The sequence below is a fragment of the Mustela lutreola genome, chromosome X, assembly GCF_030435805.1.
Source record: "Mustela lutreola isolate mMusLut2 chromosome X, mMusLut2.pri, whole genome shotgun sequence".
Lineage (NCBI taxonomy): Eukaryota > Metazoa > Chordata > Mammalia > Carnivora > Mustelidae > Mustela > Mustela lutreola.
The window spans coordinates 75,138,187-75,157,994 of NC_081308.1; the positions used below are offsets into that span (position 1 = coordinate 75,138,187).

Here is a 19,808-nt window from a genome sequence, read left to right on the forward strand (position 1 = left end):
AAGAGGCGAAAGTCCTGTACTCTGAAAACTATGAAACACTGATTAAAGAAATTGAAGATGACACAAAGGAATGTAAAGACATTTCATGCTCAGGAACTAAAAGAACAGATATTGGTAAAATGTGTATAGTACCCAAAGTAATCTATCCATTTAATGCAATGCCTGTCAAAACAGCAACATTTATTTTTCACAGGAACAAATAATCTTACAATTTGTATGGAACCACAAAAGACCCTGAATAGTCAAAGCAATCTTGTACAAGAAAAGTATAGGTGGAGGCATCACAGTTGGTCAAGTTATTTTACAAAGCTGTAGTGATCAAAACAGTATGGTACTGGCATAAAATTAGAATAGAATAGGAAACCCAGTAATGAATCCATAATTATATGGTCAATTAATCTTTGACAAAGCAAAAAGGAATATCCAATGGGAAAAAGACAAGTCTCTTTAACAAGTGTTCAGAAAACTGGATAGCAACATGCAAAATAATGAAATTGGACCACTTTCTTACACCATAAACAGAAATAAATTGTAAATGGATTAAAGACCTACTGTGAGACCTGAAACTATAAAAATCCTAGAAGTGAACACAGGTATTAACTTCTTTGATATTGGCTATAGTGACTTCTTACTAGATATGTGTCTTGAGGCAAGGGAAACAAGCAGAAATAAACTATAGGGACATCTTCAAACTAAAAAGCTTCTGGATAGTGAAGGAAAAAATCAACAAAGCTAAAAGTCAACCTGTGGAGTAGGAGAAGATATTTGCAAGTGACACATCTGATAAAGGGTTAGTACCAACAATACCTAAAGAACTTAGAAAATTTAACACCTAAAAAATGAATAATCCAATTAAAATGTGCAGAAGACATGAATAGACATTTTTCCAGAGAATATATACAGATGACCTACAGATACATGAAATGGTGTTCAACATCAAAGAGCATTAGGGAGATTCAAATCAAAACTAGAGTGAGATACCATCTTGTCAGAATGGGTGAAATTGAAAACATTAGAAATGTTAGTGAGGATGTGGAGGAAAGAGAACACTCTTGCACTGTTTGTGGAAATGCAAACTGGTATAGCCACTGTGTCAAATGCTATGATGGTTTTTCAAATAATTAAAAATAGAAGTACCCTGTGATCCAGTAATTGCATTACTGGGTATTCATTCACACAAAAAATGCAAAAACGTTAATTCAGAGGGATACATGCACCCCTATGTTTATTGCAGTATTATTTACAGTATGTATACTGTGGAAGCAGCACAAATGCCAAATGCCCATCAGTAGATTAATGGATAAAGAAAATGTGTGTGTGTGTGTAGGTTGTTATACACACACACAATGGGATGTTGTTCAGCTATGGAAAAGAGTGAAATCTTAACCAGCTGCAAATATGGATGGAGCTAATATGTGTAATGCTAAGTGAAATAAGTCAGAAAAAGACAAGTACCATTTGATGTCACTCATATGTAGACTTTAAGAAGCAAAACAAATAAAGAAAGGAAAAAAAGACAGACTATTAACTATGGAAAACCTCCTGAGGGGAAGTGGGTGGGCAATGGGTGAAACAGGTGACAGTTATTAAAGAGTACATTTTAAAAATAATACACCCTTGCTTGAGCTGCACATATATTAAAAATAATCTCTGAATGTGTCATAATTTTTTTAAATTTATTTTTTATTTTCAGCATAACAGTATTCATTGTTTTTGCACCACACCCAGTGCTCCATGCAATCTGTGCCCTCTATAATACCCACCACCTGTTACCCCGACCTCTCACCCCCCGCCCCTTCAAAACCCTCAGATTGTTTTTCAGAATTCATTGTCTCTCATGGTTCACCTCCCCTTCCAATTTCCCCCAACTCCCTTCTCCTCTCTATCTCCCCATGTCCTCCATGCTACTTTTTATGCTCCACAAATAAGTGAAACCATATGATTATTGACTCTCTCTGCTTGACTTATTTTACTCAGCATAATCTCTTACAGTCCCGTCCATGTTGCTACAAAAGTTGGGTATTCATCCTTTCTAATGGAGGCATAATACTCCATAGTGTATATGGACGACATCTTCCTTATCCATTCGTCCGTTGAAGGGCATCTTGGTTCTTTCCACAATTTGGCGACCGTGGCCATTGCTGCTATAAACATTGGGGTACAGATGGCCCTACTTTTCACGACATCTGTATCTTTGGGGTAAATACCCAGGAGTGCAATTGCAGGGTCATAGGGAAGTTCTATTTTTAATTTCTTGAGGAATCTCCACACTGTTCTCCAAAGAGGCTGCACCAACTTGCATTCCCACCAACAGTGGAAGAGGGTTCACCTTTCTCCATATCCTCTCCAACACATGTTGTTTCCTGTCTTGCTAATTTTGGCCATTCTAACTTTGTAAGGTGATATCTCAATGTAGTTTTAATTTGAATCTTCCTGATGGCTAGTGATGATGAACATTTTTTTCGTGTGTCTGATAGCCATTTGTATGTCTTTATTGGAGAAGTGTCTGTACATATCTTCTGCCCATTTTTTGATATGATTGTCTGTTTTGTGTGTGTTGAGTTTGAGGAGTTCATTATAGATCCTGGATATCAACCTTTTGTCTGTACTCTCATTTGCAAATATCTTCTCCCATTCCGTGGGTACATAACTTTTTAAAGTTCATTTTTAAATTCTCATTCCAAATGGTATCATATGTTTGAATTTATTGATTTTAAGTCTCGTAAGTCTCTGCCTCCATTTTGTGTTTATTTATTGAGGAAATCAGGTCATGTCCTTTTCCCCTTAGAGCTTCTGAATTCCTCAATTTTCTTTTTTTTTTTTTAAGATTTTATTTATTTACTTGACAGACAGAGATCATAAGCAGGCAGAGAGGCAGGCAGAGAGAGGGTGGGGAAGCAGGTTCCCTGCAGAGCAAAGAGCCTGATGCGGGGCTCGATCCCGGACCCTGGGACCATGATCAGAGCCAAAGGCAGAGGCTTCAACCCACCGAGCCACCCAGGTGCCCCTGAATTCCTCAATTTTCTTAATGAATTCCCATAGTGTATTTTAATGTGTTTCATTGTCTTTATCTCCTGTATCATAGTAATGTAGGATAATTAACTGACAATTTCTATTTAAATTGAGAGCTAGAAGATTTTGCTTTAATTTCATCTATCTTTTTCGCATACAAAAATCTCAGTCTTTCAAATGCCAATGTACTTTGTTTTATTCTACAAAACAATATATGCAACAGTTTCCTTATAAAGTGTTAACACTGCTTCCAACAGTGTGATTATTAGAAATATATTAAATACATTATTAAAAACAGTTTTAAGATTTTTGTTGTTTTTGCATATGTATTTTTTGCTGTTCTTTCTGGCCTTTGGTTATATTACCCATTAGGGATGGACAATCAATTAACTTGGTTGTAATCACTGTGAATTGTTCCTCTCTGCGATCATTGCCTCTGCATTGTTTATTTCATTTTCTATTTAGTTTTTAGGGCTTACCTTTTATCTTTAAATTTTTGTCAAGATTTACTTATTTCAGAGGTAGAGAAAGCAAGAGTATGTGAGTGGGGGAGGGGCAATGAGAGAGAGGGAGAGAAGCAGACTCCCCGCTGAGCTTGTAGCCTGGCTTGGGGTACGATCCCAGGACCCATGACCTGAGCTGAAATCAAGAGTTGGATGCTTAATCAACTGAGCCACCCAGGCACCTCTTTTTTAATCTTTAAATTTAAAAATTTTATACTTATCATAGGACTCTTGATTTCTTTTTTTTTCTTTCTTTAAACTGAAATTCAATTAGCCAACATATAGTACATTATTAGGTTCAGATGTAGAGTTTAGTAATTTATCAGTTGGATATAACACCTAGGACTCCTGTTTAATACAAAAAATCCTTTGTTACGTGATGATCTCTAAATCATTAGGACTGACTTTATATTAGACTAATAAATATGTAGTCTTTATTACAAAATAGGTAACAAAAATTCTTATAAAGAAAAATTTACATTTCAGTTCTGTTAGGAAAGCAGAAAATAATCCATATTTTATATTCCCAAGTGAAGACGGATAAGGCACTTACCCATTCTGACAATTGTGAGGTGATATCTCATTCTACTTTTGATTTGGATTCCCCTAACTATCCCAACTGTGATCTAATTAGTCCTACATGTTTTTCTCTTTTTTTGGTGGTGCTGCTATTTAAAATGACTCCCATGCGTAGTATACAAATGCTGTCTAGTATTTTTAAGTGCAAGAAATACGTGATGTGCCTTACAGAGAAAATATGTGTTCAATATACTTGGTTTAGGCATGAGTTATAGTGCTGTTGACCATAAGTTTAATGTCAGTGAATTAACTATATATTAAATAAGGTGTTTTTAAACAGAAACACATATGAATCAAGGTTATATATTGGTCAGTTGATAAAAATGTAACCAGAGGATTGCAAGAAATTAACCCCTTATTTTCCCTAGGAGCAGTGTTTCAGTATTCCCTAAATCACTTTTCACAGCTATTTTATGGAATGCAGCTACTGCAAATAATGGGAATCAACTGTATTTTGATTAAAGAAGTGCTTGGAAAGGATGAGTCTTTTTTGTGGGAGTTAATCTGATGCTCTTCTTTAGTGCTGGTTTTTGTAAATCTTTGTCTGATAGAATTCTGTTCTAGGACCTGTTATCTTTTGGAAGAAGCCAGTTTCTCTGTTTTATTGATTTTAAACAAGTCATTAATAATTTTGAATTGACAAGTCATTATTCTAAAGTTTTAAATAATTTTAATGCATGGTCTTCTTATATTATGAAAAGTAGGATTACCTTTGTAAGTTTTAATGCTATTTAATTAATGGCCTTATGGGACTATAAGTTTGTATAGTATGAAGCTCTGATATTTTTTTTAAATCTCTTATTTAATTTTCTAAATCAGGAGTTTTTTCTGTAAAAGTTTAGATAGCAAATTTGTTAGACTCTATAAAACACAAGGTCACATTTTCTTCTTTGTTTTTTATTTTTGTTTTTACAATTCTTTATTTAAAAAAAAAAAGAAGAGGAAGAAGAAAGAAAACAGGACACCTGGGTGGCTCAGTTGGTTAGGTGTCTGCCTTTGGCCCAGGTGGTCTTGGGATCAAGTCCCACACCGGCCTCCTTGCTCAGCAGGGGGCCTGCCTCTCTCTTTGCCTACCACTCCCCCTGCTTGCGCTCATGTGCTCTCACTCTCTCTGGCAAATAAATAGAATCTTTAAAAAATGTAAAAAAGAAAAAAGAAAAGAAAGAAAAAAAACATTTTTAGCTCAGAAGCCTGGTCAGATTTAGCCCAGAGCTGTAATTTGCCAATTCCTATTCTAAAATTTTCATGTGTTATGCAATCAGCTGCCCCTCTTTGGGTAGGGAATCCCTTCTTCATCAGTATAACCTGTGTTTGAAAAAGGCTGAGGATGCTAATGTACCTGTTTTCTTTTAATCAAAATCTTGGCTTTTGTTTTGAGACATCAGGTATGTTGTGTTTTATTGATATGATGTATCTTGGCCAGAACCTCACTAACATCCCATACATCTGAGAAGAAAAATGAGGAGTAAGACCAGCCACTTAACATCTTTGTTCAGCAAGGAAAGACTGGGGAGCTAAAATTACTTGTCCATTTGCCAAGTACAATCCATTTTTATATAATTATGTATTTAGTCTTCATGATAACCATATAAAAGGAAGGCATTTTCATGTTTTTCAGATATATAATCTGAAACTCTAAGGTAGCACTGGACAGTAGGATTTTCTTCAATGATGGAATTACTGTGTATCTGTCCTCTACAGTATACTGTTGAGAATTACTGTATACTGATTACAGTATACTGTGGAATTACTGTGTATCTGTGTTCTACAGTATACTGTTGAGCACTTGAAATGGAGCTAATGTAACTAAGGAAATAAATTTTAAGGTTTATTTTTTTATTTAAATTTAAATAACCACAAGTAGCTAATAGTTACTTGTGCAGCATAGCTCTAAGAGCTTAAGTTACTTGCCCAGATTTAGACAGTTCCACAACTGGAATTCAAAACCAGGTCTGTGTAACTCCTAAGCTAATGTTTTTGCCATTATTCCACACTACCTCATTTATTAAAGGTGGATGGGCCCTACTCTACTGAGTAGAAAATGTAGCAAATTTATGTAGCCATTTTTCAAAATATGTTAACTTTTAGGTCACTAGTTCAGTTAATCTAGACTCTGGAGCACTGGATCATGAATATCAAGCAATACCTATGAATTTATTTTATAGTATATATATTATTACAGTATTATGTGAAGTAAGATTAGTGTACACTGAGAAGATTAGGGCAATAAAATGTTTTTAGCTATTAGCATACTTCAGTGTTTTTTTGTATCTAGGGAATAAGAAAGATCTAATCAGCTGTTTTTAAAATGGCTTTTAACTGTGAGAATTTACATTCTTTAATCACTTCAGAGATAAATTAACAAAGTATCTTAGGTACATGGGAGCGCGTTCTTGATGGCATCAGCTTTAATATTTTTTTATTGAGAAATGACAAAGGTATGGTATAGAAATCTTAATTCATTAGTGAATACCAAGTATAATGAAATCAAATGGAATGTCTTTTGGGAAGGCAGGCCTAGATAAATTATTCTGTGATGCTGATACATCTATCAGAGGGAGGCTTGAAGGGAAAATAACAGTGAATAAAATTTTTATTAGAATTGAGTCTGTAGGGGCACCTGGGTGGCTCAGTGGGTTAAAGACTCTGCTTTCGGCTCAGGTTATGATCCTGGGGTCCTGGGATCAAGCACCACATCGGGCTCTCTGCTCAGTGGGGTGCCTGCTTCCCCCGTCTCTCTGCCTACCTCTCTGCCTGCTTGTGATCTCTAAATAAATAAATAAAATCTTTAAAAAAAAAAGATAGGGGGCGCCTGGGTGGCTCAGTGGGTTAAGCCGCTGCCTTCGGCTCAGGTCATGATCTCAGGATCCTGGGATCGAGTCCCGCATCGGGCTCTCTGCTCAGCAGGGAGCCTGCTTCCCTCTCTCTCTCTCTCTCTGCCTGCCTCTCCATCTACTTGTGATTTCTCTCTGTCAAATGAATAAATAAAATCTTTAAAAATAAATAAATAAATAAATAAAAAGATAGAATTGAGTCTTCATTTACCCTGTCTGAAGTCTCGGTCTAAATCAGTTATGACTGGCTTAAACAGAAAATAGCCTAACTAGAGTCTCTAGCTTCTCCTCTTCTGCTCAGAAAATATTGAAAATGTGTCATAAATGAAGTATAGGCACTATCACTGTCATCAGAGAATATTTAGAGTCCTTTGACTAGTATTTCTTCCAGTTCTTTTATAATTTCCCTTGTTTGTAAGCCAAAGAGACCTCTTTCCTCTGGATGTCCTTTGTCAATTTCAGCAAGCCTCCTTTCCTATGTAAAGAATCAAGCTCTTAAAATATTTGTTCCCTAGGGAGCTTTGCATTTGGCCTTGAATGGATAATCTTTGGGGAATATTTTGATACCTGAATGACACTGGAACATTTTGTTCTTAGAGCCAGTGATTTTCCTGCATTATTTTTTGCTTAAATATTTATTAATTTAGAGATCAGGAGAGAGAGAGAGAGAGAGAGCATGAGCAGGAGGGGCAGAGGGAGAGAGAATCAAAAGCAGACTCCATGCTCAGCGCAGAGCCCCATGCAGGGCTTGGTCTCAACCCTGAGATCACAACCTGAGCCAAAACCAAGACTTGTAGCTTAGCTGACTCTGCCACTCTGGTGCCTCTTTCCTGCATTCTTATTCAAATCAGATTACATCCAAAACACAGTTCACTTTGGCTTCAGATTAAGCATGAGATACGTAAGAAGGAATGTTTTAGAAAGTTAGGAACAAAGGATTTGTAATGGAAGGAAATTGTCTTTATGAATAATATCAGTATAAATGGTATTTCAAGATACAACTTGAATCATCCAGTACTCCAGATCACTCTTATTTTTTACTTTCTCCATAGCATTTATCACTTTGTAATATATAACTTATTTATTGTATTTATTGCCTGTCTGTGCTCCATTAGAATATCAGCTCCATAAGAACAAGAATCTTTGTTTTGTTTATGTATATCCTAAGCACTTGAGACCATGGTCTGACGTGTATTTGTGTACTAAGTGAATACTATGATCTATCCTACTACATCCCTCAAATTTTGTATTCACTTCTTCTTAGTAATTATTTTATTGGTATATTCCATATAAATTAGGCAGTTAACTAATAAAAAATAATACTCTGCTATCCAGGATGATGAGAGAATTTTAGGAATTATACTCTAAAAATATATGCAGCAGTTTGGAGTGCTTGAGTTTTTAATACTTTAAATAAAACCCATCGTGTTGCTTGGATACCCCCAAAATGTATCAGGAAATGGAGGATGACAATCTTCTCAATTAAAAAAATATTTTTGATATATCTTTCTCAGATGGGAAAGCTGACACCCGTACCTGCAGGTCTGATATGTGCATCTATAACTGTGCTTGCAGCTAAAGAAGAAGAATACAAAAAGCAGCTAGTAAAACCGGAGCAGGTAATTTACCTACAAAAGTTTGTGGATTTTGTATAATATAAATATGATGCAAAAGCCATGAGTGTTTTTACTTTTGAGTTATCTTATTCATCAAAAATGTATTTGAAGTATTTGTTAAGCCCATATTACAAGTTGAAAGAAGTAATTTTAGGGTATGTCAAAATAAACACTATATTTTTTATATGTAAATCAAATATCTAAAATTCTAACCCCAATAAAATAAATAGTGATTTTTCTTAGTGAATAATCAATTAGTAGTAGTACTGGATCTTAGTACTTAAAAGCAGTCTGATTTGTTTTTTCTTAACAAATTTATACAAGCACACCTGATATTTGAAAACCCTAGTTTAAGAAATTCATTAAGATCTCAGCTTTGAAAGTGACCTTAAATATTTCCTTTTTTTTAAAAATTAAATTTATTTATTTTCAGCATAATAGTATTCATTATTTTTGCACCACACCCAGTGCTCCATGCAATCTGTGCCCTTTATAATACCCACCACCTGGTACCCCCAACCTCCCACCCCCCCCCACCACTTCATTCCCCTCAGATTGTTTTTCAGAGTCCATAGTCTCTCATGGTTCACCTCCCCTTCCAATTTCCCCCAACTCCCTTCTCCTCTCCAACTCCCCATGTCCTCCATGCTATTTGTTATGCTCCACAAGTAAGTGAAACCATATGATAATTGACTCTCTCTGCTTGACTTATTTCACTCAGCATAATCTTTTCCAGTCCCATCCATGTTGCTACAAAAGTTGGATATTCATCCTTTCTGATGGAGGCATAATACTCCATAGTGTATATGGACCACATTTTCCTTATCCATTCATCTGTTGAAGAGCAGAAAGATTCCCTTTTTTTTTTTTTAATAAACATATATTTTTATCCCCAGGGGTACAGGTCTGTGAATCACCAGGTTTACACACTTCACAGCACTCACCAAAGCACATACCCTCCCCAATGTCCATAATCCCACCCCCTTCTCCCAAACCCCCTCCCCCTAGCAACCCTCAGTTTGTTTTGTGAGATTAAGAGTCACTTATGGTTTGTCTCCCTCCCATCCCATCTTGTTTCATTTATTCTTCTCCTACCCACTTAAGCCCCCATGTAACATCCATCTTTTTCAAAGAAATGGAACAAATAATTCTAAAATTTATATGGAACCAGAAAAGACCTCGAATAGCCAAAGGGATATTGAAAAAGAAAGCCAACGTTGGTGGCATCACAATTCCGGACTTCAAGCTCTATTACAAAGCTGTCGTCATCAAGACAGCATGGTACTGGCACAAAAACAGGCACATAGATCAATGGAACAGAATAGAGAGCCCAGAAATAGACCCTCAACTCTACGGTCAACTCATCTTCGACAAAGCAGGAAAGAATGTCCAATGGAAAAAAGACATCCTCTTCAATAAATGGTGCTGGGAAAATTGGACAGCCACATGCAGAAAAATGAAATTGGACCATTTCCTTACACCACACACAAAAATAGACTCAAAATGGATCAAGGACCTCAATGCCAGAAAGGAATCCATCAAAATCCTTGAGGAGAACACAGGCAGCAACCTCTTCGACCTCAGCCGCAGCAACATCTTCCTAGGAACAACGCCAAAGGCAAGGGAAGCAAGGGCAAAAATGAACTATTGGGATTTTATCAAGATCAAAAGCTTTTGCACAGCAAAGGAAACAGTTAACAAAATCAAAAGACAACTGACAGAATGGGAGAAGATATTTGCAAACGACATATCAGATAAAGAACTAGTGTCCAGAATCTATAAAGAACTTAGCAAACTCAACACCCAAAGAACAAATAATCCAATCAAGAAATGGGCAGAGGACATGAACAGACATTTCTGCAAAGAAGACATCCAGATGGCCAACAGACACATGAAAAAGTCCTCCATATCACTCGGCATCAGGGAAATACAAATCTAAACCACAATGAGATATCACCTCACACCAGTCAGAATGGCTAAAATCAACAAGTCAGGAAATGACAGATGCTGGCGAGGATGCGGAGAAAGGGGAACCCTCCTACACTGTTGGTGGGAATGCAAGCTGGTGCAGCCACTCTGGAAAACAGCATGGAGGTTCCTCAAAATGTTGACCTTAAATATTTTCTAATTCAGCCTTCTGTATGGTAATGTAGTCCCTTCTACGATAGGCACACTAAAGTGGCTATTTGTCTTCTATAACAATAAAACTCTGGATAAAGGAACCTAAGGCAATCATCCATTTCCAGGCAGCTCTCATTCAAGTTAAGGTACTTCCCTATGTCAAACACAAACCTGTTTCATAATAAGTTCTATCCTTTGGCCTTGTTTCTCTTGGCATTGCTACTGTGCAGAAAAATTCTATCCCTGGATAGAGTCAGATTCTGACTTCTCTTATTCTTGATAATGTATTTCTGTTAATACTGCCCGAGATTACATTTATTTTTATGTTTATGTTTGTTTTGAGTGTTCTTATAATCAGCCTTGCTTATAATCAGCTTTTGACCATGAAATAGTTAACTTGGAGTTCTCTAAAATTAATCAAACCTCGTTATATGGGCCACTGGTAAGCTATTTATTTTTCCAGTTGGTACTTATGTTTATGGACTTTTTTTTGGATTCCATTACAATTATGCCTCTTTAACTTAAATTTTGTTGATCTAGTCTATCATACCAGCTTGTTGATACCTAATTATGGCTGTTGATTCTGTTCACCATTGTACTTTTTTTTTGTACTTTTTTTTAAGGAGAATCTTTCTCTTTTATTAGATTAAAAAACAAATAAAACCTAGAGGAATTGAGGGAAAGAAATACAGAAAAGATCTGGGCAAAGCTCAGAGATGACAAAGTAGAGAAACAGAGAGAGGTGGGGGAACATTAAGAGCCCCAAGTCAGGCATGAAAGAGGTTTCTAAAGAGTAAAAATCTCCTTATTTAATGACAGTTTTCTGGTATAAGACTTGGGGCCCAGAGCCAAGGAGTGGCTCGGAAAGTGCTGAGGTACTGGGCGGCAATCCATAGGCAGTGAGGTTCTATTTGTAGGCATCATTGATGATCTTGAAGCCTTGAGCAGTGAAATAGGGGAGGTCTGTGACAGGGTCTAAGTACAGGGCTGGGCAGTGGGTTGCAGGGAAGACCTCCCAGAGACCTTGGGGGCTGCCCTTGGGGAAACCATTACTCAAATGTCACTTCAGTCATTATCACTGAAAATTATGAATGCACAGGACAGTGAGAAGGAGGGTTGATGGGTCCAATGCTGGCACAGGGAGTCAGTGCAGAATCTGTGGGAGCAGGATCAAGTCCTTGCACATCCACAGTCTCTTCTTTAGGGTGTGGCTCCCCTACAGGCAGCACTGCTACTGAATGGTAGGTGATTATGGGCCCAGGGCACTTCTGCTTCTTCTGCACTTGCTTCTTTTTGTCAGCCTTGATCCACTCATATGTTTCTAGTAAATGAAAGTTGAGCTCTGTGATCTTGGCCTTTCTGAGCAGTGCCTCCTGGATCAGTAGCCACTCGCAGTGGGGACTGCTTTCACTGCTATGACTGGCCCTGCCTCTCCTGTACCCAAAGGAATGTCTGTCATGTATGCTCAGCTCAACACATGGAATTCTGCCAGAGCCATTTTCCTGTAATTCCTAGTGGCAGCAGTGCTTTCTCTTATCAGGCCTTCTGAGAGCTACTACCTGGAATGCTGACTTTTTGAGGTCTCAAGATCTTGAGAGGCTCCTTAATGCTTTGATGACTACTCAGCACTTACTTCTTGGTTTTTCTGCTTCTCTGTCACTGGATGGTTCATCCCCTTCATGGATGTCAAAGTCAGAATCCACCTAATCCTCTGTGTCTGACTGGTGCCCTTGATACTCATTATTTCCCAATCCCTCTGTGAAACCCCCATAAATCATCTGATAGAACTCATCTTCCTCCTGTGCCTCCAGGAACCCAGAAACCTGGTTCCTCATGGTCTTCTGGGGACCTGGTTGCCGGCCAAACTCATACCACCTACAGAAACTGCGTTCCTACCAGCAGCCCCTCCTCCCGGCGCCCTGTTCACTGTTGTAATTTTTATCTTTTCCAGCCTGAAGTCACCCCTAAGGTTTGTCTGCATTCTTAGAGAAATTTATGTAAGTCTGAATCTGAATCCTGACTCCACCACTGACTATTCAGATGACATTAAAGAGAATTCTTAATGGTGGGATAAATATTTGGTTGTATGAATGTACCATTACCAAATGTACAATTTCCATAATTTTTTTGAAATTTAATGTCATTCCAATTATTTTGCTATTGTAATCAGTGCTTTGTTGAAACACCTTGTACATAAATCTTTACATACATTTATAACTCTTTCCTTAAAATGAACTTCTGGAAATGGAACTGTATGTCAGAAGGCATAAAGAATACCAATACCATTGCCAAACTGACATGCATAAAGGTAGTATTCATTTAACAAAACTGTTTCCTGAATTCCTCTTGTCTGTGTATGAGGCACTGTATAAGCACTGGGTAAAGTTTCTTAAATTTTCTTTAGCAATCTACGATAGTCATTCTCCTATATACTTGCTAATACACAGTTTTTTTCCTCCTTTTTATTAATCTTAGAGAGATGATGATTTTAAGCTTACCTTGACACTATCATCTTTGAAGAGCTCAAAGTCTGGGTATTCCCGAAAATCTGTTTGTCTCAAATAGCTGAACTTACATATTTCTGAATTTAAAAATTTGTATTCTTTACTATATTATAGAATACACAGAATTCCTTGGTATTTATTGTGTTCCACAATACATTTTAAATAGAATTTAATTGAATTACTTTTCAAACAAAATTGGTGGCCAGCTAAGTGCTGGGGAATATTCCCAAAGATGGAATCCAATTTCTGAGGAACTTAAATTTATGAAGTTCTGGGTAACTTTATTCGGTTGTTATGGGTAACATTGTGTACATTGTAAAGTGAGTTTTGCCTCCTTTTAAATTTACTTAAAGCCTGTACTAAACCAAAACACTGTGAATGAGGTATTCTGGTTAATAGAATCTTCTAGTAAAGTTGTGGTTAACTCAGAAAATCCTTTTATAGTTCAACTCTTATTGTTAAACATCTTTTTAAAAGTTTCAGTATATTTCTACCTTATTAAATACCATCTAGTAAAATAATTAAATATGTTAGAAAAATTTGCAGAGCCACGGGGTTATCATTTTTAAAATATTTTTATTTATTTGACAGAGAGCGAGTGAGAAACACAGTGAGAGAGAGAGAGCACAAGTAGGGGGAGCGACAGGCAGAGGGAGAGGGAGAAGCAGGCTTGCTGCTGAGCAAGGAGCCTGAGTGAGGGCTTGATCCCAGGACCCTGAGACCATGACCTCAGCCCAAGGCAGCCTCTTAACTAAGCTACCCAAGCACCCTGGAGATTATCATTTTTTTAAATTATGAAATTTTCAGTATTATATGTAAAATGGTGCATTTGCACTGTGTGTATACAATCAGCCATAGACATCATTACATGTTTCTTTTTAAAATATTTCTGTGATTCAAGTTTGATTCACTGTTATTTGCTTGTTTTGACCCAAAAAAGAAAACCCCCCAAAATAACAACAACAACAACAAAAACAGAAGAAATACTGATTTAAGAGTTCTAGTTACTTTGGTTCAGTTTAAGTTAAATGTGGCTTTATATGGTTTTATAGCTTACTTAATCTAATTGTAATTTCTAAGAGAGTACAAATTGTATTTGTACAATATGTGCCATTTCAGCCCAGAGCCTCTAATCCATAGTAGGAATGTTCTTCCCTCAGTGAAGACAAAATTCTCAGAGTACAGTTGAAGTTCTTTTTTCCAGCTTTATAACTGACAAATGGGAGTTGAATATATTTAAGGTATACAGCATGAGGTTTAGACCTATGTATTACATTATAAAATTATCACCACAATCAAGCTAATTAATATGTCACCTCTCATAGTTAACATTTTCTTCTGTGTATGTGTGGGGGTTGTAAACACTTAAGATCTACGCTCTTAGCAAATTTCAATTCTACAACACAGTATTATTAACTATAGTCACCATCGTGTACTGTATTTCTGGAACTTATTCTTTAATTGAAACTTTTTACTCTTCAGCCATCACCTCCACATTTCCTTCTCCACCCATCTCTGGTAACCACTATTCTACTCTGTGCTTCTTTTTGTTGGTTGGTTGGTTTGCATTTTGGTTGTAAGTGAAATTGATCTTGCTTTCATTGGATTATTGGCATTTGTATTTTTTTTTGTTGTTCAGGTATAATTAACATACAATGGTAAATTTGTTTCAGGTATACAGTGTAGTGATTCAACAATTCTGTACACTTGTGTGTTTGTGTATCTCACATCTTGTTTATATCTTATTTATTCATTCTTTAGTTGATGGACATGTTGGTTGCTTCCATATCTTTCCTATTGTAAATATTGCTACAGTAAACATAGGATTGCATATATCTTTTTGAATTAGTATTTTTGTTTCCTTTGGATAAATACCCAGAACTGGATTTGCTGGATCATATAGTTGTTCTGTTTTTAATTTTTTGAGGAACCTCCATACTGTATTCCACAGGAGCTGTACCAGTTTACATTGACATGAGGGTAGTGCATGAGGGTTCCCTTTTGTCCATGTCCTCACCAACACTTATTATTTCTAGTCTGTTTGATTTTAGCCATTCTGACAGGTGTGAAATGATATTTTGCTTTGCATTTCCTTGATGATGAGTGATGTTCAGCATCTTTTCATCTGTGTATTGGCCAACTGTATGTCTTCTTTTCAGGTTTTCTGCCCATTTTTAATTGGGTTGCTTGCTTTTTTGGTGCTGAGTTGTATAAGTTCTTTATATGTTCTAGATATTAACCCCTTATCAGATACATCATTTGAAAATATCTTCTTCCATTTAGTAGGTTACCTTTTTGTCTTATTGTTTGCTTTGCTGGGCAGAAGCTTTTTATTTTGGTGTAGTACCAGTAGCCTTATTTTTGCTTTTGTTTCTCTTGCCTTCCAAGTCACATCTAGAAATTTACTTCCACAGCCTGTGTCAAAGAGATTGCTGCTTCTGTTTTCTTCTAGGAGTTTTATGTTTTCAGGTATCACATTTAGGTCTTTAATCCATTTTGAGTTTTTGTGTGTATGTACTTTGAAAGAAAGAAGTCCCACTTCATTGTTTTGCTTGTAGCCATCCAGTTTTCCGAGCACCATTCATTGAAAAAAACTGTCTTTCCTCCATTATATACTCTTGCCTCCTTTGCCATAGATTAATTTATTTTGTAAATGTGCATTTGTCTCTAGGCTCTGTATTCTTTTCTTTTGATCTTTGTATCATTTTTTGTGCCAGTATTTTATTGTTTAGATTACTCTAGTCTTGTATCTTGAAATCTGACAGCATAATACCTCAAGCTTTGTTTTTTTTTTTTTTTTTTTTTTTCTTAAGATTGTTCAGCAAGGGGTGCCTGGGTGGCAGTCTGTTAAGAAGCTGACTCTTGGTTTTGGCTCAGGTTGTGATCTCAGGGTCATGAGATCAAGCCCCACATTGGGCTCCATGTTCAGTGGGGAGTCTGCTTAGGATTCTCTCTCTCTCTCTCTCTCTCTTTTTCTCCCTCCATCTCTCTGAAATAAATAAATCTCTTAAAAAATAGATTGCTTTGGCTAATAGGGTCTTTTATGGCTATATACAAATTTGGGGGTAATTTGTCCTAGTGCTATGAAAAATGTTCTTGGCACTTTGGTAGAGATTGCATTAAATCTGTAGATTGCTTTGTGTAGTATGGTCATTTTAGCAATGTTTGCTTTTCTAGTCTGTGAGCATAGAGTGTATTTCCATTTCTTTTTGTCAGTCATCTTCAGTTTCTTTCATCAATGATTCATAGGATTTGGAATACCAGTATTTCACCATCCTGGTTATTACTAGGTATTTTATTACTTTTAGTTCAGTTGTCATTGGGATTATTTCCTTAGTATCTCTTTTGGCTACTTCATTATTAGTGTGTAGAAATGCAATGGATTTCTGTATATTAATTTTATATCCTGTGGCTTTGCTGAATTAACAGATTTAGTAGTTATTTGATGGTTCTTTAAAGTTTACTATATATAATATTATCATCTGCAAAGAGTGAAAGTTGTATTTCTTCCTTATCAGTTTGGATGCCTTTTATATCTTTTTCTTGCCTGATTACTATGACTAGGACCTCTGGTACCACATTGATTAAAAATGGTGGGAGTGGATATCCTTGTTTTGTTCCTGATCTTAAGAGGATAAGCTCTCAGATTTCACCATATAATATGATGTTATCTGTGGGCTTTTCATATGTGGCCTTTACTATATTGAGGTATGTTCCCACTAGACCTATTTTGTGGGGAGTTTTTATTGTAAATGGGTGTCTTACTTTGTCAAATGCTTGTTATACTTGTATTGATGTTATTGTATGGTTTTTGTACTTTCACATGTTGATGTGATAGATTACATTGATTTGTGCTTACTAAACCACCCGTGCATACTCGGAATAAATCCCACTTGACCATGGTGAGTGATTTTTTTCACACATTGTTGGATTCACTTTGCTAACATTTTGCATCTATGTTTATCAGAGATATTGGCCTATAGTGGGTGTGTGTGTGGGCGTGGTATCTTTATCTAGTTTTGTTGTCAAAGTAATGGTGTCCTTGTAGAATGATTTTGGAAACTTTCCTTCCTTTTTTATTTTTTCGAATAGTTTGAGAAGAATATATATTAACTCTTTTTTAAATGTTTTGTTGGATTCACCTGTGAGTTCATTGGATCCTAGACATTTTTGTTGCCAGATCTTTGATTACTGATTCAATTTCATTGCTAGTAATTGTTCTGTTTCAATGTTCTATTTCTTCCTGATTCAGTTTGTGAAGTTACATGTTTCTAGGAATTTATTCATTTCATCTAGGTTGTTCAAATTGTTGGTATATAATTTCTTATAGTATTCTCAATAACCTTTTGTATTTTGGTGGTGGTGGTTATTATTTCTTTTATTTCATTTCTGATTTTATTTCCTTGAGTTCTCTCTCTCTCTTTTTTTTTCTTTATAAGTCTTGCTAAAGATTGATCAATTTTGTTAACCTTTTCAAAGAAACAGGTCCCTGGTTTCATTGATCTATTGTAGGTTTTTTGTTGTTATTTATTTTCTAGTTCTGATTCATTCTTCTTCATCTAGTCTACCGTTGAACCCCTCTGGTGTATTTTTCAGTTCAGTTATTATATTTTTCAGTTATGTGACTTCAGTTTGGTACTTTCTTATATTTCCTTATATTACTGACATTCTCACTGTGTTTATTGTTTTTTCCCCCCCTACTTTGGTGAACATGTTTATTAACCATTACTCTGAATTCTTTATCAGGTAGATTACTTATCGTTGTATCATTAGGGTTATTTTTCTGAGGTTTTCTCTTGTTCTTTCATTTGGAACACATTTCTCTTTATTCTCATTTAGCTTGACTGTCTCTCTCTACCTCTCTCTCTCTCTCTCTCTTTTTTTTGTTTGTTTGTATGTATTAGGGAAAACATATGCCTAATTTGAAGCTAGACCTCAGGCAGCACCTTTGAAACCATATAAATATTTATAGTTCTGTGGAGCCAAATTTTAATTTCTGTCGATCTCCAGAATATGAGATTTTGAGGTATCCCCAGGGTGATACTTGCCAAAATTGTGGCTCCAGATGAATGTGTAAGTTCTTTCTGGGAGATCTCCTCAAAGTCAAAGTGGTGTACAAGAATGGCATTTCCCTGCTTATGTTCTAGGAAACACCTCATTAACCTATAGATATATGGGTAGCCTAAAGCCTGTTGCTAGACTGAAGCTCCAGGCTAAGTATATAGACCTATTTTTTTTTTTTTTCAGAAGACTAGGGTTATGTTTTACTTTACTGTCTGTGCAGTACCCTGGGTTGGACAACTGCCAAGTACTTTCTTTCCAATTTTTACATTTCCATAGTACTCTGGAAAGCCAGTCCCTTTGACCACCAAGCCCAGATGGTTGAGGAGTATCCTCTCAGTGAACAATGTATGCCCACTGGCTTTAGCTAGGCAGGTGGAGAGTATAGGGGGCTGGGCACATTCACTGGCTTTAAAAAAACAGGGAGGGTGCCTGGGTGGCTCAGTGTGTTAAGCCTCTGCCTTTGGCTCAGGTCATGATCTCAGGGTCCTGGGATCAAGCCCCACGTCGGGCTCTCTGCTTGGTGTTAAGCCTCTGCCTTTGGCTCAGGTCATGATTTCAGGGTCCTGGGATCAAGCCCCACATCGGGCTCTCTGCTTGGCTTCCCCCTCTCTCTCTGCCTGCCTCTCTGCATACTTGTGAGCTCTCGGTCAAATAAAAAATTTAAAATCTTAAAGACAACAGGGAAAATGTTTTGACTATCAAGCCTGTGGGCTTCAGGAATGCAATGGAAGTTTGTAGGAAAATGCTGTGACTGCTTTCATTTGCCAGCCTCAGCCAAGGAAGAAGGGATTGACACACTGTCCATGTTTACTGACTTTAGCTAGGGAGTGGGAAGATGCTATGACTGTGCTAGCCTGCCCCAGCCAGGAGCTAGGTAGTGCTGCAACCACTGACAATTTCTGTCTTGAAGGCAGCGGGATAGTGCCACAACCATTCACCCTGCCTGTCTTACTAAGTCAGTGGGAAGTTGCCATGTCTCAGATCACCTACCTGTACTATCAGAGTAGGTGGAGAGTACAAAATTAGTGTCAGCATCTCTGTATCTGAGGAGATTTTCAACAGTCCCCTGCTTCTCCATCAAATGCTTTTAGGTAGGCATTTATCCTTTACATAGAATTTAGATGCTTTCAAACTACTGTTTTTTAACTGGCTCTCAGGTTGAGTGGGAAAAGGCCTTTATTTTTTTTAAAGATTTGTTAATTTGGGGAGACAAGATGGCAGGGAAGTAGGAGGAGGCGCCCTTTCAACCTGTACCCTAAAGTGAGCTGATTACCTTCCAAGGAACTCTGATCACCCACGAAATCAGACTGAGATCAGAATTATACACGTCTGGATCTCTACCGGAACAGAAGACGCCAGTGGGCAGGTAAAGCGGAGTGGGGAAGTTGGACTGATATTGGAAGATAAACAAAAGGGGGAGGGAGCCACCAGAGGCGACCAGTTGGAAAGTAATATCCCAATATGGGAGTGCCCTGCACCTGGGGACCAGCATTAACTAGGGAGTCTGGTAGAAAGCACTCAAAAAGAGCAAAGGATCACCAGGGGGAAATTGTGGAAATCGGGGTGTTAGGGTCA

General features: G+C 37.0%; 1 protein-coding gene and 1 pseudogene across 4 annotated transcripts in view; one reads left to right on the forward strand and one right to left on the reverse strand.

The window, feature by feature from the left end:
• Positions 1–19,808, forward strand: part of APOOL (apolipoprotein O like) — a 120,049-nt gene that overhangs the window by 24,958 nt on the left and 75,283 nt on the right. For all 4 annotated transcript variants that reach the window (XM_059157182.1, XM_059157185.1, XM_059157184.1 and 1 more), the window contains exon 2: positions 8,443–8,547. In XM_059157182.1, coding sequence (XP_059013165.1) covers positions 8,443–8,547 — 105 coding nt within the window. The remainder of the gene's footprint in view (positions 1–8,442; positions 8,548–19,808) is intronic.
• LOC131822086 (vacuolar protein sorting-associated protein 72 homolog) lies at positions 11,471–19,311 on the reverse strand (annotated as a pseudogene).